The 20,890-nt window shown below is 41.9% G+C and overlaps 1 protein-coding gene across 5 annotated transcripts; it reads right to left on the bottom strand.

Moving 5' to 3' along the window:
* Positions 1–245: 245 nt before the first annotated feature.
* On the bottom strand, positions 246–20,863 carry trak2 (trafficking protein, kinesin binding 2). Of its 5 annotated transcripts, none has more exons than XM_076880408.1 (17): positions 20,727–20,863; positions 15,696–15,897; positions 14,386–14,578; positions 11,869–11,909; positions 9,409–9,485; positions 9,194–9,310; positions 8,129–8,344; positions 7,962–8,040; positions 7,724–7,854; positions 7,559–7,633; positions 6,997–7,134; positions 6,252–6,331; positions 5,958–6,098; positions 5,589–5,881; positions 4,871–5,362; positions 4,685–4,784; positions 246–4,605 (listed from the first exon to the last, which is right to left on the bottom strand). In XM_076880408.1, exons 2-17 carry the CDS (start codon positions 15,748–15,750, stop codon positions 3,825–3,827), a joined length of 3,009 nt encoding a protein of 1,002 aa, XP_076736523.1. In that variant the 5' UTR covers positions 15,751–15,897; positions 20,727–20,863; the 3' UTR covers positions 246–3,824. The 5 variants fall into 5 exon arrangements, with proteins under 5 accessions (XP_076736523.1, XP_014268622.2, XP_023010800.2 ...); XM_014413136.4 differs by lacking the exon at positions 11,869–11,909 and adding an exon at positions 11,591–11,650 and having other exon boundaries at positions 14,390–14,578; positions 20,727–20,862; XM_023155032.2 differs by lacking the exons at positions 15,696–15,897; positions 20,727–20,863 and having other exon boundaries at positions 14,390–14,428.
* Positions 20,864–20,890: the final 27 nt, after the last annotated feature.

The raw sequence follows: 20,890 nt of genomic DNA on the forward strand, positions 1-20,890 counted from the left end.
ACCCAACTATCTTTTATGTACAGTCTATGGAATCCACTGAAGTTAGATGGCAGTCTTAAAAAAAAAAAATCAAACATTTTAGTCCCAAACTTTTAATATCCCATAACTAACAGAGAGATTGTCACGAAATTTGCAATAGAATTAGTGTATTGCATACAGTGGACTGAATTTACACCCAACTGCAAACCATTTGTCTGGAATTTAAGTCAACTTCCATCAAATCATAACAAAACAGTGAGACGGGCAATATATATATTTTTTTATTTATTTAAAAAGATAGACATGAATAATAGGCATGAGACATGAAGGAATCGCAGGACATTTTCTCTTATAGCCAGAGAACCTCCTGCTTCAAGGGGATGGAAGTTATCCAACTTTATGAATGTACCTTCCTTCCCCTCTGCAGTCCTGCTCTCCTATTAAACATTCAGCTGAAGCTCTTGTTGCCCTTTAAAGCATTATTGTTAATTAGCTGCTAAATGCATCACAAACACATGTATAAGCCAGAATATTCAAAATTAAAAATAATACTGAGTTTGGATTCCCTTCATGTGAAAAGCACAACAAAATGCTACTTATCCAAATTTTTATGGAAAGATGTTAGCTGATATTGTTACAACATTCACAATTATGCTAAATGTCTCTTATTTATGTAGATCAAACTCTTTCATCAATAAAATAAAGGTTAAACACAAAAAACTAAAAGTGCAGTTACTGGAGATGGGGGGGCGGGGCAAGGTCTGGTTGGGAACAATAGCACTGAAGGGTCACAGGGATAAAGCACAAAGCTCTAAGTTTCCTTATTTTTAATGCTATAGCCTGTCACATGTACAGAATGATGTCAGATGTTTTCCTACAGAACACTACCACCTGCTGGCCGATACACAAACTGTATACATCCATGAGATAAAGGAGAAACATATTTTGATCAAATCTTGATCAAATCTGAATTAGGTTAACAGCTAAAATAATAAGTGAGTGTTTTTATTCCCTCTTTACAGCCCAAACCTGAACATCTATTGTCAAAGCAAGCAGTGACCCTTAAACCTCTTAATCCCACTAAGTGCAACTCATGTCCAAATACAGCTTAAAAAAGGAACTCAAACTAGAGCAGTGCTAGTTTCCACATACGGCCTCATACCATTAAAAACACACAAACATAAACACGCACGCACACGCAAAACACAAAGACCTGAAGGAAAACTTTCACCCTATTTGTTTTTTTGCCTGATGTCCCATTTGGTTTTGTCTTTGCCTTCATCCTAACTGTCTGCCAACAGGTGCATGCTGGGACCAGCAGACAAGGTGGTGTTCATGCAGGGGTTGGGCATGGTGCATGGACGGTCACTGGACATCCGTGCAACACTGTAAAACTGTTACAATAATACTGGCATGTTCAGCTGCTAAACCAGCGAGTGGTTGAAGTCTCCAAGCTTGTCCTCCTACCTGTATGTATGAAGAAAGCAACTGCTACGCTATGAGCTAGCAGGATGTTGTTCTATAACTGAGAAGCCCTTAAAACAGCAAGACCCCAGAAGCCCCCCTACCCCCTCTCCCTTATTTTCTTCTTCTTTCATGTTTTAGGGTTTCTGCCAGTGTATTACAAGCTCCTTAAACACCAGATATTTTTGTTTTTACACAACAGCTCCATATATTAATTTAGCTAATATGTCATTAGCCTACTGTTACTGTTAACCACTTTACACACATAAGACCAGCCCGAAAAAAGTTGTTCAAATTGAATAGTTTTGCTTTCTAGTTGGTATCCATCCACTTATGTCCACTAATAACAGAACTGCTAGGCTTTTTTACTGTATGCAAATGATGTTTAGCATGATTGGTGCTCTCGCTTTTAAAAGCTGGAAAGCCAAAAATAAACTCTACAGTCTCTCGTTACCTGTTGTGTGCACAGGTGTGTCACAGCTGGTCAATGGGAAACGGTGTGTTTCCTTTTAATCCTACTGTACACAAAGTGCTTGCAATTCAACTACGGCTGCAGCAGGGGGCGCTCATGGCACAGTCCTTAATGAATAGGAATGAATGCAGGTAATGCCAAAATAATTGTTTGTAGTCAAAATTATGCACATGTATAGGGCTGCCACAAACGATTATTTTGATAGTCGACTAGTCACCGATTATTTTTGCGATTAGTCGACTAATCAGATCGTCATCCATTGGACGTAAAACGTACAGCTTATTGCACCAGCATGCATCTGCTCTTATATAACTATCATTAGCTTATAGCTTGGAGTGTTTAAAGTACGTGCTAACTAAAAATAAAGACAAGATGATAGTTTATTAAATTTTAATGAAATTTGCAGATTGTTTCGGTGGAGTTTAATAAACTCCTTGCTATCTAAAATATAACAGGACACCGGAGAATATTCTCGAGCATCTCACAGTTCTGATAATCAGCTGTCTGCCTGATGTTTATTCAGCTGTGTAAAAACTTTAATCTCAGCCAAACCGATTTACTCAGGAACAAATAAAATACTAAAAAAAGCCAAACAATAACATTTTTAAGTTATCTAAGTGACTTGTATATGTTTAACCTGAGTAGCGAAAGACAGCGGTGGGTTTGAAAACGATTTGCCGGGAGTCCGGTGTTCTCACGGGCTCTAGTGAGCCTTGCCCCCGGCTAGCTATCGAGCTGGTGGGTAACAGACGTCTCCAAAAACGTCGGAGCGCTTTTGAAAGTATGTGGTGTCTTAATAAACTGAGCAGATATTTGAAGTTTACACAGCTACATTCTCGCCTCAAAATATGTTAAACTTTATTTTGTGACCCAGAAATAATAAGAGTAATATTAAAACTAACTAGCTGTCGCCATTGTTGACAAGTGCGCTGGGCCGCACTATGAATTATGGGACACAGCTTCTTCTTCGGGGTTTAACGGCAGCTGGCATCCTTGTACATGCAGTGCTGCCATCTTCTGTTTCAGTCCGTTATTACACTCTTAAATCCTACTACTCATTCCTGCGTCTTTTGTGATCTTACAAAGCTTCAAACGATGCGTCGACTAATAAATTAGTAGTCGACGATTTTAATAGTCGACGTAATCGTGACTAGTCGACTAATCGTGGCAGCCCTACACATGTATGTTTAAACTTTTGCACACAATATTGTTAATATGTACAAACTGAATCGAACTGAACAAATTTATGACTTTTTGTTTTGTTTTTTTACAGTAAAGCTAATTTTGCCCATAGCATTCTTCTAGTGTATGCTAATGGGTCGTTAACCAAAACTTATCAATTACCAAGTTTGTACAGTTATACATTTATTACAACAATATAGATTTTCTGAACATTTTTTTAATGACAATTGTGAGAGAAAAATGCCTGCTTTCCAGCCTGGGCTACTTGAACCCCCTATGTTAACTGATATGGCGGAAACCCCGTCTTCTGACATAAACATACTGACACCCTTTTCGCCCTTCTTTCACTTCTTCCTTTACTTTTCTCTAATCAACTTCCACAAACCTTCGTACACTTACATTTTCCTTTCTTGCCCTCCTCTACCCATGCCTAACATCTAGAGCCTCACTGGAGAACTACTGAGTCTATTTAATATAAGACTGAGAAGAGGATGACCCACTCAGAGGCAAGCTAAGGCCTTTTTAACTATCAGCATGGCAGACATCCACATACACAGAAAATGCAGGGTGGCTAAAACAGTCAGTATCATTAAATTGTGCTTTAAAATTAAGTTCCAAAAAAGGACGGATTGTTCTGCCCACCGCTGCCCTGACTTCTCTCTCCAAAGGCAGAAAGGAGGAGAGATGTGGTGGAGGAATAAAGGAGGGGACTGATGTTCTGTTAAGTTCAACGGTTGGCCGAACTTGGGTAGGAGATAGAGGCAAGATGCCGCCGTCTTTCTTTTAGGTTCCCCCATGGAGGTGGGGGGATAGCCAGGGTCCTGGGGTGAGGAGGAGGAGCTGAGTGACCGGCTGACTTTCCAGCTCGGGCACCAATCATAGCCGGGAGGCTCTGGTTGCGCCTCAGGCCATCTAAAAGGCTCCCTCCACCTGCTGACACAAATGTGGCAGAATCCTGGCGTGGCATTGAAGCATCAGACTCAGAACCATGCAACACCTTAGTGAATCCCAGCTGCCGGAGCTTCTCCACCAAACCAACACTGGCCGGGTCGGGCCTGGATCTGCCTGATTTGGCGGATGAGATGAGGGCTGGGGTTTCTTGGGATGGGCTTGGTAGGTCAGGATGCGGAGCGCGGCCCAGGTTTAACCCATAAACGTCTTGGAGAAAAAGCTCTGCGGGCCGCGAGGCCAGGAAATTGTCAGCTGGGTGTTGGCGGGGCTCTGTAGGCACTGGGGAAGGGGCAGGAGAGTGGGAGGGGGAGTTGGGGGGCGTGCTTGGCAGAAGCTGGAAAAGGGGCTGCCAGGGGGCGGGTCTCGGGGTTGGAGGAGGGTTGGAGACTTGTGCAGAAATACCCCTCTCTAGGACCAGCTTGGTCAGGCCACTGGGGGGTGCAGGCAGACGTCGAGGGGGGAAAGAGTCACCCAGACTGAGTCTGCAGGGAGTCACAGGGGTGCTGGGACCCGTCCTCATGGAGCTAGGCGTGTTCGCCATGTGGGATGACTGAGAACTGAAAGCAAGAAAAGGAGAGTCTGTGTTAGAACAATAACAGTGTTTATGGGATGCTTATTTTCTTGAAGAGGACTCACCTTGGGGTGACCTGTGTGATGTCACACGGGTGCAGAATGCGGCAGGTAGTGAAGGTGTAGGTGGAAAAGGTGGAGCTCTGACACTTCCCTGGGTTTTGGACTGAACAAACAAGAAAACTTCAGAAAACCAAACACGCGCACCTTGGAAATGATGAGCAATAACAAGCTACAAAAAGTGATTTTTACCAGAGGAAGATACTGCTGTCGATGTCAAGGTTTGGCTTTGTGATTGGAGTCCTGCTCCAGAGGCTCCTGGAATGGGCTGAGGCGATTGGCCGGGTTTCTCTGTGGCATGAAGGGGTGTAGGGCAGATGTCTAACCTGATGGAGGAGGAAGCAGCTGGACTCCCAGTGGAGAGAGGTGGCACTGGGACAGATGATACCGCATGCTTTCTGTCCTTTTTCTCCTCGGGTGTAGATGAGCAGCGCACGTTAAAGGTGATTCCGCCTTCCTCCTCCTCATCTTCCTCCTCCTTACTCCGCTCTGCTGCTCCTTTCTCCAGGATACCATTCCTTCTGTTTTCTTCATCTTCTTCATCCTCCTCCATGTCAGACAGGTGGTACACAGCGTCCTGAGCCAATGGACGAAAACCTTTAGTCACTACTCCAGGGTGTGGGTCCAGGATGGTTCCCAGGTGAGGTTTGGCCAGCTGCTGCCAGTGGTGCAGTGTCAGCGAGCCTGAGAAAGAAATGTCAGCATGTGTTACTGCATACTCTGCATTTAATTATTAGTTATTAATAATCTCTGGCTCTCTTCCACTGCATGTCCTTGTCCTGTCTTCCTCCCCTCACCCCAACCAACCCCACCTCTCCCTGAGCCTGGTTCTGCTGGAGGTTTCTTTAATTGGATTACATCACCTTGTAGTAAACGATAACCTTCGAGGTGTCAACAAAGCAAACATTACCTTCCATGGGTTTGACAATCTGGAGCTTCTCAGGCAGGAAAGTCTTAAAAACAGTGGAGGCGATGGAGAGATCCGACAGGTTGGAGAAAGACGAGACTGCACTGCCCATTGGTGAGCTGCAGCAACTGCCTTCTCCTTCCACCTCCGCCAGGGCCTGCACCTTCTTTTCCCGCTCCGCCTGGAAGAACTGTCGCTCGGACAGGAAGTTCTGACGGCGCAATGACAGGCGGTGGAGTGCTCTAGTGAGGTCGTTTCCTCCCGGACAACCAGGCTGGCCCACTCGGCCCTCCTCCCTGCAAAACATGCATGTTATGACCTGAAATCGAGCATAAATCTCTTCCAAAACAGAAAATGCTCTTTGAAACTTACCCCTGTGTGGACTGAAACGGCTGCGCTGTCATCACCAGAGAGCTCTGTCCGGAGCCAGGGATTGGTGGGTTTGCTGAAGCTGATCGTAGTACTGAGGCATTAACGGAGCGGACTGTTTGGAAGACTCGCTTCTGGGAAATTCTATAGGAAAATGAGGTGAAAGGTCAGAGACTAGACCTAAAATATAATGCAGACACCTAAACTTTTCAAACCCATGAAAAGTCTGGAAAAAAGTACGAGTTCTCCAACACCAACTGTCATCCTCAGCAGCAAACACATTCTGCAGCTTTTAACCTTTGGTCCTGAAAGGCGGTCTCCTCCTCTATACTCAGCTCCTTCCTCATAGTTCCCTCAATCTCTGCTGCCAAGGATTCCTGTAAAAACAGGACACATACGGAGGATTAAAAGTATGCTGTGGATTCAACAAAAGTAATATTTACAGTCACTGTTCAGTTTAATTCATCCAAGCCTAAAAAATAAATGCACACAGGCCAAAAACTGCAGCTCCTCAAGTGGCCACTTCAGGCTGGCTCCCAAAAGCAAGCCAATATCAGCACGCCCCAGGGCAGCTGTGGCTACAGTGTAGCTTGCCATCACCAGTGTGTGAATGTGTGTGTGAATGTGTGGATGACTGAATGTAGTGTAAAGCGCTTTGGGGTCCATAGGGACTAAGTAAAGCGCTTTACAAACACAGGCCATTTACCATTTACATTTACCAATATCCTACAGACTCCCACATTATACTCAACAAAAACTTTAAAGAATATGTCTAAAGCCAGATACGGTTACCTCCTTAAACCCTTAAAGCCTGAAATATGAAATGTGTTGTGCAGTTTATTTAGGTTTTTCAAGGGTAAAATAAAAATCTCACCGATGTTGTAGAACTCAAAAAGTCACAAAAAACTTTATGTAGCAAATACAACACACTGGGTGTTAAGGGGTTAATAGCAGCTGTATGATTCCTTGTGAACACATGTGCCAGGCACTGTATCTTCCTCTGTGTGCTCCAAATAAAAGTTCAAGGGTGCGTTTCTCTCACCATGGGGTAGAGGCCGTAGGGAAGGTGCCGGCGCATCCCAGCTGAGGGGCTGTTTTTACTGCGCAGCTCTTTGATCTCCTCCTGCGACTCATGGAGCATCTCTACACACTCAGCATTCCTCTCGGCCAGCTCGTTGAGCTGCAGCAGACACGTGCAAATAATCGGGCAAAATTACTCACAAGTTTGTATATTTATATGAATTTATTTAAAAAAGTAAAATAAAACTGGGAATAGGAGGTGGTTAGTTTGTGATATTTCTCAATACTCTGACCTAAATTTACTGTTTATGCTTTTAGGACACAGTTTTTAGGGAAACACATCATTTTCCCTTGTATTAGGAATGATGTTAGGAATGAAAATCAGATCAGACTGACAGATTTGACAACGTTAAAGCTCTAAATTGCTGTAAACCGGCTCCAACACAAACCATAAGTGTGGTTTCTTACAAAGGCTTGACATAAAAGCTACAAACCTACATTATATGATCACATTTGCATCTTTGTAGAATAATTAAACTGGTCTTGCTCTAAAAAGGAACTTGAACACTCGTATGAGACTGTACCTCTGCTGTGAGCTGTCTCTGAGCATCTTTGGAGGCCTGCAGGTGGATCCTGAGCTCCTCTTTCTCCAGAGCCAGCTGGAGATAAACAGCATCACACCAAGAGCGTTCACACACTGTGCCAGCATCTACAGTAGGTAATCAGTGCTAGCAGTTAAGCTTGCCCACCTCCTTCACTCTGTGTTGCAGCTCGACTATTTGGGAAAGCAGCTGAGCGATTTCCTCCTGGTGTCTGAGCAGCTCCTCGTTCTTCTGAGATAGATCTTCAGTCAACGAAACCATCTGGCTGTTGGACTCGCCTGACCCCACGTGTGATATACACAAACACACCAAAGATTAAATTCAGATGCCTGATCTGTAAAAGTTCCTTTTGAACATAAGTTTGCAAACTTCAAGAAAAACTCACGGAGCTCTTTGACACAGTCGCTCACTAGCTGCTGCTCCTTCTCCTCATAGGTGATGGTGTCTCTTTTGAGTTGACAAGCCTGGATAAGTCAAAAAAGCTCAGTTTGCAGCAGAGATTATACTTCAACATCTGCTTCTGATCAATTTGCTTCCCAAAGAACGACATACCTCGGTTCTCAGTGCCAGATTTTCTTCCTCTAGGTCCTGCAGCTTGCTCTGCAGGGACTCCAGCTGACTAAGTGCAGCAGCGGCGGTTCCCCCCGGCAGGTGAGGTTGCCGCAGTGGGGTCGACACGCTGGAATCGGTCTCGCTCTCCTCAGAGGCGCTGGCCACCATCCGCAGCAATTCATCCTTCTTACTGAGCTCATGTTGCAGCTGATGAACCTGACCAATGTGGACAGTTTAGGAAAAGTGATTGGTGTTTACAGGATTTTAACATTTTAAAGCTCTCTTTTTCTAGAGATACAAAAATCTAACTTTCAATTTTTTTGGTTGAAGTTTAGTTTAAAGCTGGAAAGTGAATGGAATATTTGTATGTATACAGCAAACATGCATGACTTGTGGCAGAAATACCATTTTATTGAAATAAAATGGTATGTTATTTTGGCTGCAGATGCATTTAAAAAATAGTACATTATTAATGTATATCAAGCATTTTTTGGTCCATGAGATATTCAATTCAATTCAATTTTATTTATATAGTTCTAAATCACAGCAACAGTCACCTCGAGCCGCTTTATATAGTTCGGTAAACACCCTACAGCAATACAGAGAAACCGCAACAATCAGAAGACCCCTATAAGAAAGCACTTGGCAAAAGTGGAAAGGAAAAACTCCGTTTTAAGAGGAAGAAACCTCTGTCAGAACCACGCTCAGGGAGGGGCAGGCATCTACCGCAACTATTAACTAGCTAACTAACTATTAGGAAAAGGTGTACCACAGGGATCTATTTTAGAGCCCCTTTTTATTATTCAAATGTCTAAATGCTTTATTCTATTTCTCTTTTAAAAACCTATTACAACAATATCACTAGATCATGCAGACATGTTGAGGAGGTAATTTAGCCTTTAAATCAGCTGTGCTGGATCAAGGACACATCTGAAACCTGCAGGACACCATGCTCTTGAGGCCTGGAGTTCCCTCACCCCTAATTTAAATTGATCATACTATCACCCTCTCTTTATGTAGCACAAAACATTATTTACACATTTTAAAGTGAATAAAAACAGTTACCTGATCTACAGACTGTGCTATCTGCTCCTCTAAGACCTCATTTCGCTCCTGTAGCAGGTGGTTCCTCTGTAGAAGTGACTGACCAATCCGAGCTGCCAACTCCAAATCTCTGTCCCGCTGTTCAAATAGAACACAAGGCACCCAGGGTTAATCAGTTAACTGGCTGTTGTTTTCTTAGCTCAAAAAAATTATCACAAATGAGGTCAACGCCCTACCTCAGCCAAAAGGTGTGTGACCACTTCAATGTCATTGTACGTCTTGGTCATCTGTTCCACTCGATCAGCACTGAGGACTGGCCAGAGGGAAAACGTTAACTTTTAGGCAGCAAACAAGCAAAAACACACACACACACACATCTAGGGATGGGTACCGGTGTCCGGTGCCATGATGGCACCGGTTCTGACATAAACGGTAGTAACCAGACCAAAAAGCAGCGCACATTTCGGTGCTTTATTTCGGTGCTTTTTTTTCCTGAGCTGTGATACACTTCTAGCCAATCATTTTACGTTTCCGAGGATAGTAGGCGGGGCCAGGTACGTACGTTCTTTTATGCAGAGCTACAGATTAAAAATGTCCAAGGCGAAGCGGTCAAAAGTCTGGCTGTACTTCACAGCAAAAGATGCAAACTCAGCAGCCTGCAACAAGTGCTTTAAGCTGATACTGTGATACTGACAAAGGAGGTAACTCCTCAAATCCGATGAAACACCTGGCGACGCATAGCGTTTTTTTTTTCTCCAAAAACCAAGAAATGCGCTGTATTTGATAGCTTGCTGCGAGACCTCACACCGAGCGCATCTACTGCGGTGTGGTGCCTGTTATCGGACCCGGAGTTAGCAACATACCCAAAAACACGAAGAGGAGAGTCCTGGCCCCTAGCCCTGCCAGTGTAGCAGAAATGATGACGGATGATGATGGCAGCAGCAGCCGTTCTTCTCTGCGTGAGTAATTTACGTTGAGTAGGCTAACCACGTTATTAAATTAATGCATGTAAGGTGAACTAGCAAACATCATCATATCTACATGCGGCTGTCTTCTTGTTTGATGGCAGATACTCCCTTCACCCTGGCCAAAAAGGCTAAAATGACCAAAGAAAAAGAGGGAAACAGTTAAACATGAGAGGTTTTTGGACAAAGTTTGTGTTTTTTCCATTGATTAAGCACTGCTTCCAGCCAAGAGTGATACCATATATGCCCTATAGCTGCAGAAAAGGCACACATTGTTATCTTTTTACAAAAACCAAACCAAATCAAATCACTTTTATTGTCACATCACATGTGCAGGTACATTGGTACAGCACATGTGAGTGAAATTCTTGTGTGCGAGCTTCACAAGCAACAGAGTTGTGCAAAATACAATAATGTAAACAAGCAAAATACAAGAATGGCTACATCTGAAACTAATAAATATATGTACAATATATAATAGTATATGCATTTCTGGATGTGTATAGTAAATATTTTCCTACGTGTGTGTGTGTGTGTGTGTACACATATTTTACAAATTAAATAGAGTAAACAATAAATAAAATATATAAAATATACAGAGTTGAGACATGTGCAAAACAGTGGCATTACTGTACAGTATGGAGTGCATAATGTTAAAGTTCCAGTAGTGAAGCTGAGGTGTCTATGACGTGTTCAGCAGTCTGATGGCCTGGTGAACCAGCTGAACATGAGAGGTTTTTGGACCAATTTTGTGTTCTCCATTCTTTAAGCACCGGTTCGAGCACCGTTTAAGCACCGGCACCGTTTCAAAAGTACCGATTTGGCACCGGTATCGGATAAAACCTAAACGATACCCATCCCTACACACATCTAAAAAAAATCTAGAATCCACACTCTGGCATGCACACTGTGCATCCAAGCAACTCCACACAAACATGAAAATAAAATCAATTACTGGACACGTCTTTAACATGCATGGTCTACTACATAATAAAGAATTCTGACCACAAGCAACGTTAGGAGCTACTTGGCTATTATAGCCACATAACATCACCATTCTTTACACTTTTTAGCATCTGATTATGGACGCGTGGTCCAAATTATGTCCACTAAATTGCTAAATGATTATTGCTGGAGCAATAATTATGCAACACGTGCTAGTGGTCTGAATTTAAAAAGAACACTAGCTTTACAAATTAATAACTGTACTACAAGCTGACTACAGTACACAGTACAGTACTACAGTTGGAAGCAGAAGACCTTTACTATGCAAGTCTCTTGTCTTATTGTTTACATGCAAAAAGTGGAGAGGGGCTCCCAATCAGTGGCCTAGGAACGGATCCTAGATCACATCCTAGAAGTGTGTGGCCACACTTTTGACAGAAGCCCCTCTCTCACACTTGAGTTAAATGAAGTTCCAGAGAAGAACAGGCAAGTAGGAAAAGTAGGATACCTTTGGAGAGGCTCTGAGAGCCTGGGTGGGAATAAGAAGGAGGTTCCAAAGCAAGATATGCTAGTGAGAGAGATGTAGAGAGAGAAAAAGAGGGGAAAGTTCAGATGGTGTAGAAGTAAACCAGCCAGTTTTAAGACAGATGGAAAAAGAAAGGAAAAGGAAAGAGACAAACACTGGCAGAAAAATGAAAGTTTCAATAAACCAACATCATGTAGAGACATTAGTTTGTTGAGAGTCAGAGAATCTACACATCGATTAGTCTGGTCTGCTTTTAGCACCTGAGTGGGTGTCACCAGCGCTGCACAGTTCAGCGTTCCACCTGTTCAAAGAAAAGTGGCAACCCTAATCAATGAGCCATCTGGTTTCAGCTAGAAGCCCTTTAACAGAGTGATGCGTGTCCCCAACACTCATTTAGAATATTTACTTCTGTTGGTTTGATCAAAAACTTACAACCTTATTACAACTTCTTTGTGCAATCCCAGTTTACTGCTTACTGTACAAACACCTACAACTACAATAACAAAGTGTAATCCAAGTACTGTTAACGATAATCTAACCTAAAGAGCGATCGCTTACTATGACACAGCGTTGCACAGATTCACATCGGACTCACTATCTTTTTTTCTGAATAAATGTAGTGTAATAAAACAGTTTCAGCAGGGATTAAAAGTAACAAGCTGAGCTAGGCAGCTGCTCAAATGGATGAGAGCATTCATCCAGTAATCTGAAGCCTACAATGACCTCTGAATCTGGACACTGCACTCCAACAACCAGCGGGTAAAAATAACCTCTGCCCAGCACGGCTATCCTTGTTACAGTTACAGTGCATACATAATGCATATAATGTCTCAAGTTACTGTTCCACACACACAAAATCACAGACAAAAACATACACTAATACCTTTACCTGCTGCTGAAAGCATGCCATCATTGTATGGGTTATGTATGTCCATAGTCTGGCTTGATCATGATCAGATGCTGCATAAATAAATGAAACTGTTTACACCACATGCTGATCGCAGGGTGGGAAAGCAGTGCAGGTTGTATTGACTTATACAAGGCAGTAACTGAACTCTGGCCGCAATAAATTTCATAACAGCAAAGTCCAACCTCTGTTTCATTTTGACATAAATTCATGAACTACAGACACACAACAGGCCAATGGGTGGTCAATGTGTTACTTGTTAAGTAACATGAATCTCCAGAGTCATGGCTGCTTGAACCTTTGGCATCAATAAACTCAACATGTGATTATACAACAAACTCAACTTCAAAATGCAGTGTGAGGAATAAATGGTAGAATCATATGGACGCACCAATATGACACCTGGATCAAACTCAAAAAGCTTATCTCTTTCAAATCAACTCTAGGTCGCTCTATGTTTGCTCCGTCATGAGCCAGCAGAAATGCACAGGTTAATAACTCGAGTTAATAACTCATGCAAAGCTACTGGAATTGAGCATAAGTACCCTTTATTCACAACTTTGTCTTTTCCCAGACAAGAAAGTTTTACGACTCAAATCCTGGAGCGTAAAAACACTCCCAGCTCTTGTTGTCAGGCTTTGAAAAAGAGATGGGACATCATCTCGTCGAGCCAAATGACAAGATCCTCAACAGCCATTAAATTACAGTATAAACTCTTCAAATTTCACAACATGACACTAAAACCAGGATACTTGATACTCGTATAACCATAGTAGAGTACTGAAATATTTCAGCGTCAACTGCAAAGTCTAAATATGAATGTCAAAATCAGACCTCTCTAAGTGTTTTCACACATCTTAACATGCCATGCCCCAGCACATGTTATTAATAGGCTGTGTTTAACTTTGCAGAAGTGGAGCAAACAGCACCATGAAACTGAGACTCCTCCAATGTCCAATTTCCTCACATGTGCAACTAAAACACTTCATTCATTACTTGTTTTTTTTTAAGTTACTATTTATTTGAGAAATGCTCAAATTGTTGGTTTGATCAAACATTAATAAAAGGAAATGACGAAACATTCAGTGAACTGAAACAATCAAGATCTGCTCACGTTAAATCAAATAATCTTCAAACGCAGGAAACAAAGCGTTGGCAATTATGAGAAAAACAGGAAGTTTATCCTGTCTCGTTCCAGCATACTGCAACCTGTTTAAATGTAAACACACCATCAGATTTGCCCACTTCCTTTCTAGTAACACACACAGACACTTTGCCCTCTACGCTGTCACGTTTTGCCTGACCTTGCTGACATGCTTACTGAAGCTGGATGCCTGTCTCTCTCTCTCTTTCTGTCTTTCAGACATGTACTGAGGACTGAGCCCATGCTCACCTTCCACAGGAAACTTATCGTACGCCTCCTCATTGTGGATGTTTAACACTGGCATGTTGTGTCTCCTCTCTGTGCTCTCTTGTCTTCATTCTCTATCTATCTACACCGCCTCTCTTGTTACTGTCCCGTGACTCACTCTGGCTTTGGTTTTGAACTCCGCTGCACTTAACTGTGCTGGATCTTTCTCTCTCTCTCTCTCACACACAAACACACACACACCCACACACACAGTGCCACAGTCACACAAGCAAAGACAAACAGACACAATGACGAACGCTGTGCGAAATAATGTCCACACTAAATCCCTGCGACTTTAATTGAACGGCGCCACATAAAAAGAATCCCTCACATGCCTAATGCACTCACACATACACACACACACACCATCTGCTCGGTTCTGTTGTACAAGGCTTAACCAATCAAAAGGACGTCTGCAAAAGGAAGCAGCTTTGCAAAAATATACCAAAATGTACACACTTACTCATGTAGCGGAAAGTCTCCTCAGCCAGCATGGGGGAGATGGCGCTGTTCCCGGGACCTTCGTCTGGGGAGCAGCTCGGGGAAACCACCCAGTCCTGACTGTCTGACAGGTACACGGAGCCAGAGCCGACTGAACCGGAGCCCAGTGAGCCGGAGCCATAATTCCTCCTGCTGCTGCCCAGCCCCTCGTCTGGAGGAAGACAGACAAAAAAACTCATCACCAACAGCTGGTGGAGCAACCATTACTGTCATTATTGTTGGGGTTTTTTTAATGTTGTTGTTTGTTTGTTTTTTGTTTTTTTATTAATCTTCTAGTCAATAATAGTTGACTAAGTCTCTGTGTCTCCTATGACAACTGGGACAGGCTGCAGCACAGGCCCTTGAATTGGATAAATGGAAGGTGGATGGATGGAAAATCTTCTAGTCTAAAATTGTCCATAATGGCAGGCATATGAAGAATTCCTTACTTTTTGAGAATTAAACAATAAAAAAGTCAAACAAAAGAGCTGCTCTATCACAACAAGGTGCTTAGGCTGATTTAGAAATAGTATGAGTCCATTGGTGGGCCAGCAGAAGTTCACAGCACTCCTGGCAGTGCGTGCAGAACAAATAGCAGATGGCAGTGTGGAGTCAAGCAGCCCTTCCCATCTTGTGTTTTCCCTAACACCTGGCTCACTGGCCAGCCTGCCCTTGTAGCAGTTCTCGATACCAACTAACTGCTTCTCCAGTGGATTTCCAGTGAGTTGGATGTACTCCAACTGTACCAACTGGGACTGCAGCTCCCCTTTAACCCTAGATAGATCTCCGATTTGAACTAGAGAGATGTTCAATGTCACTAACCGCTCTCTAAGATGGTGCAGATATACTGATTATGCTGTTTAGTTATTTATTCCCCACAAAGCACTTGAAAAATCAATTATTTGCCACAAAAACAGACAAAAAGTGTGTGGGCTGAGGTATTATCATGGCACAATGGCATTCCATTAAGGTGATAAATGAAGAGGGAAGCTTTTATTTTGGCAAAGCTGTGCAGCTCCAGTGAGATTTGCGTGTGGGCTGATGAACAGTGTGTGTGTGTATATTGTCTTGGCTCAGGCACTGTACAAGCCGATGTCCTTCCACTCGAACAAATATGTGGTTTACTAGGACAAACAGAGCTAACTATAGCATCAGGCTTAAAGGCACCACATACTGTACCTCAGGGAGACCTGATACTCACAAAGCAGCATTTAAAAATGTGCACAAAGCAAATCGGTGGCTGTACTGCAGCTTTTGATATATGATATTTATACAGAAGACCATCTCACCTGTCTCCGTGCTCGACTCTTTCTTCTCCACCGCCTGGGGTTTGACTTCAAACATATCCCGTCTTTGGAAAGGGGGAGTGAGGAGGGGAGGCTCTCCCACTCGTGAAAAGAAGAAGCTGGACAGAACACAGGAGCTGCTACTGGCATGACATCACATCCTGTTCCTGTGCTGACAGGGCGGTGTGCCCATACACACCGCTACCTGAAACAGAAGAGAGAAGTGTTAGTGGTCTCACAGATAAAGACGTGACCTCCACAGAGGCTGAATGAGGGGCAATATTCATGTCCAGGTAACGTGTGCAGCTGGTAATAAAGCAGACTGACTCATTTCCTTCTTATGCTCTCCATCACACCTGTTTTATAACATTTAGAGCCACCCACAGTGTTTGATTTTTGAACCACAGATATCGTTTTCAGGCAAGGACAAATCTAAAATAAATGCTAAAATGCTAACGCTAAAAGATTTCTTCTACTTCTACTAAACAAACTAAAGGTGAGGCTCTGAGATTTTGATTGAAGAAATGTTGTGACAATAACTCCACATACAGTTTTTAGGGAGGGGTGACATTGAGCCAGCCCACATCCTGTTGCCTGTCTCTGTATGAACTCTTCCAATGCTTAAAGGGATGACCGAAGGTAGGGCTGTTCCATATAACGATATATATCGGACGACGATATAAAAACGTCTATCGTTTCATTTTACGCTATCGTTTGTTTCGTGATGTCGCAAAATAAACTGTTTACGGCAATATTTTTTCACCGTTTTGATGGTCACTGTAGTGGCTATATAAATTTCTTAAAGTTCTCTCTTTCTCTTATATTTAATATAACCACACTACCGACGACAAGAGCCTGTTTTTATGCGTTGTCGTTAGCAACAACGAGGGTAAAACCATCGCGTGTCCGCTTGTTTATTTTCTACATAAACCTTTCACAATAAAGCTCAAGATCCTGTTAAGACCTTTCAAAATAAACTGAATCACGTGAAAGAGTATGCAGAGTATTTACGGATGAGAATTAAAAAAGAGCCGCCAGGTGCTAAAAAATAAACCTCAGACTCAAACGTTAGAACAGGCTTTTCCCCGCAGCACGCCGTGTAATAAATACCCACAAAGAAAACGGCAGCCGTTACAACTTATGTCTAAAAATGTGTCGTTTCATGCATCGGTTAAAACACTCAACTCCAGGTACATGACGCGCAACTGGAAACACTTCCCGCAAGTCGAGCTGCCCGAGATTCACAGAATTTACAGAAAATGTTAAATTTTTGTGATTTATATCATTATCGGGACTAGAGCCGGGCGATATGAGATTTTTTCATATCACGATATGTTTTTTTCATTTCAGGCAATAACGATATCTATCACGATATAAGCCAAATATATTTGTAAGATTTAAATGTGCCATTGCTCACAAGTAAAATGTGAAATAATCAGCAGCTTGTTTTGATTTAAATATTTATTTCCCATAATAAGTTCAACAGGGTAGATGTACTTAAGGAACATGAGACTTTTTCAGATAAATAAAGGCAAATATTGCAAACTACACAAAAGGCAGCCGCTAAAGCGTTTAAGTTTCAAAATAGAACAAACGAAACAGACTAAATTGTCAATTCCACTTAGAAACAAAATTTTAATTCTAAAAATAAATCTTAGTTTGTTTTACAGAAGAACAGACAAAATTGACTAACTTTTGTCAATATCAAATAAACTGAGAACTAAAAGGAAATTCTCAATCTCTCCTTGTTGTGTAGCTTAGCTTTTCAAACAGTTTTAACAGTTACTTTAGTCTGACAAAAGCCGAATGACGAATTAGCGCTTCCAGTCAGAGATTGAGCATGCACCACTTTATTGGATTTCCTTGTGCTGTACGTAACAAGTCACGTGACGTGACGCTGCGGCTGTGATTGGTTTGGCTCTGCGCTACTTAATTTGGATTGGCTGTTCTGTTTTTTTTTAAGAGGACAAGAGCGGCGAGGCCTATCGCAATAGTTTAATTTTTCTATCGAGAAAAAGTTGTTTCGCAATACATATCATTATCGTTCTATCGCCCAGCTCTAATTGGGACGATAGATGTCTTATATCGGGATATGAGATTTTGGTCATATCGCACAGCCCTAACCGAAGGAATGAGACAGGATGTGATGTCTTAAAGGGATGGGACATGTGCCTCTAGATATATTCTTATTTCCTTACACACATCTTTAATCTCAATTAACTGGCTGCTGTTGGAGTCATGAAAAACATAAAAAAGTCAAAAGTTTTTCAGTTTGCCAGACTACATTTCCCATGATCCAGTTTGCTTGATTTATATAGACGTTATATAAAAGGTGAACACAAATTCAAGCTCTAAAATGTGAACACAGGATCTCTGTTAACAATATGACTATGACGTCATCAGGGTTATTTCTGTGGACTCTAGCCCTCTACAGTGGACAAAGGAGATGTTATACAACTCTTTCCACGAACTGAGCAGCACTTCTGTCCAGTCAAGTGATCATCATGTGTAAAAGTACATCGGTGTTAGTACATCTTAGTAGTTTTCAACATGACAAGCAATTAGAAAGAATCTAGGTTTAAAGAAATTGCACATTGCCTAACTTTTCAGATCCAGGGGTTTCTTCTATCTTTCATATACAGTCTGTGAAAGAGACATGCTAGGAATAGGCTGAGTACCTTTTGCATCAGCAGCCTGTGCATGCAGATGCACACAAACTCTATGTGGGTGTTTATCAGAGAGCATGCCTGTGGAAGGACAGAATCCTTGGGCAACATTCATACACTCCTTACATAACAGTGACGCTTAAACAATCATCTCCATAATAGAGGAGATTAAAGGAGATGAGATGCATGCAAGCCTAAACTTGCTGCTTACCACTAAACACCTGGTAGATATACTGGACCTACCCATTAATGACCAGTTGACTCATCCTAGGGTTCAAATGATCACATTAGGCCGTGAAGCAATTTTAAGCACAGAATATTGCATGTGTCAATCATTAATATGAATCTCTATCAAACAAATGCTTCTTATTTTCTCTCCCATTTAAAATGCCAGGACTGATGGTGTCCAAGTGCCTCTGAGTCACTTCATGACTGTCACAGGCAGACAGCTTCCTGACTAAGCACTCAGAAATTAAATGGAAATTTGTGGTTCATTGGCTAGGCTCATACACACAAACACAACACTCTCTGGCTTCACTGTGACCACTGCTACTTAAGAGAGGCAACGGTATAAAGATGTAAAATCCACAGCAGTAAGGAAGCAGCCCTGAAAGTAACACTTAAACAGACTCATCACCGCATCACTACACATAGCACGAGTCTGTCCGAGCTCTTCCACAGGGACTGTCTGCTTACATCAGCCTTTCGCAGGCGTCACCTCCCTTCATGTCTGATCTACACCTTCAGCTCAATGCTCAACTTGACTTTGTTGAAGTTAGCTTAGAATGATATCTCTTTTGACATTTTCCCTTACCGGTTATTGGCCTTGCTTTTTAATCACAGCATCTGCACTGAGCCCATGATAGAGCGGACAAACTAGGGAGGGCATGTGCACAGGGGAGGCAGCGCATTTGATTGACTGCACCAGGGGCTTTAGATGCATAACCAGAAATCCCTCACAGGAACATCAGCATTCCTTGTCATGACTGGCCAAAAGGAATTAAACCAAGTCACATACAGCATCATAAAATACTAATCTGATCTGATCTGACTGTCAACTATAATCTAGATCTGGACAGATATACTCATTGGCTGATACTGGCAAAACGTATGTCATCCAATACGCAGTTAAAAGATAATATTATCTTAACCACAACAACATGCATTAAAAGATGCTTGGGATTATCTAGAGAGTATTATAAAAAAAAATCTCACTGAGTGGCTCCACATCCGTTGTTTACGATGCGATGTTATCAGCACTGTCTGCACCACACGGAGCAGAGCAAGATCATAAAAACCTCACCACAATCACAGCAAGCAGTCAAGCAGTGTAAAATAATGCAGAAAATTTTTAACAACGACCCCACAAATAGCCTTGTCAGTGCATTCTCGAACAAAGGTTATGGATATATATGTAAACTTTTTTTTTGCTTATATCAGGTTCAGATTCTTTTAATACCATAAAACATCGATAAACTCATATAAATCCAGTTCACTATGACCCCAAACAAACTCAGTATCTAATGATTCACCATGAACACGTTAACTAAGCAGAACTTAGTTTGAAAATAACCTTTAATTTGAAATGTTTTGCTGTTTAGTAACAGCACAGACTGCCTCCCCTACAACCCCACGGATTATGTGTTTTGAATTATTATTATTATTATTAATAATAATAATTCAAATTCAAATTATTATTATTAATAATAATAATAATAATAATAATAATAATAATAATAATAATAACAATATTAGTAGTATTAAAATGTTTAACCACATAAATAAATATGAAAAAGCTACGGTATTCTTCAATTTGGCATCATTCATTCAGCTGATAGCATTTAACAGGGAGTTGCTGGGATAGTTAGTTCAGCCACTGCAGACATGAAACTCTCTTGCTAGCCCAAGCTTTCCTGATATCAAGTACTTTTTCTTGGAACCTTTATCGGCTGAACTCTCCAGAGGATCCAGACACATGAAAAAAAAAAGTTAAGCTAGCGAATGAACCGTAAGATATTGCACACCTGTCTGTTTGTTGAGCTGACCATTAGCTAAAATTTACTCACTCCGTTCTTTAGTTATACTTTTGTAATAAAGGCTAGTAAGAAGGTTATAAGAGATTTATATAAATAAATGCGAACTAAAGTTAACAAAATGTTTTGCATATCGGCTAACAAGAAAACTAACAACCAAAAAAACTGTAAATACGTTAGCTAGCTTAACCATCCTGTGGCTGGCTGACAGCTTCACTGTTGCTCATATCGCGTTAGCCAACAACCGCGAGCTTAAACAATCAGCATCCCTTCCGCGTTGACCGTTATACATTATACAGCTTAAAACACATTTTATTAGTTACAATGAGGCTTACCCTATATCAGTATTATTCCAAATCATGGGCAGTTCCAGCAATACATGCGGTGTCTGTCAATCCCTTCACCAAAGCCTCAAACAATGGAGGGGAAGCGAGGGGAGGGAGGGCAACAAGCGGTCATCAAGTGGCGACAGAAAGCCTAATGACGTCTTTATTCAGCG

Source organism: Maylandia zebra, linkage group LG23 (assembly GCF_041146795.1).
Source record: "Maylandia zebra isolate NMK-2024a linkage group LG23, Mzebra_GT3a, whole genome shotgun sequence".
In the NCBI taxonomy this organism is placed as follows: Eukaryota; Metazoa; Chordata; class Actinopteri; order Cichliformes; family Cichlidae; genus Maylandia; species Maylandia zebra.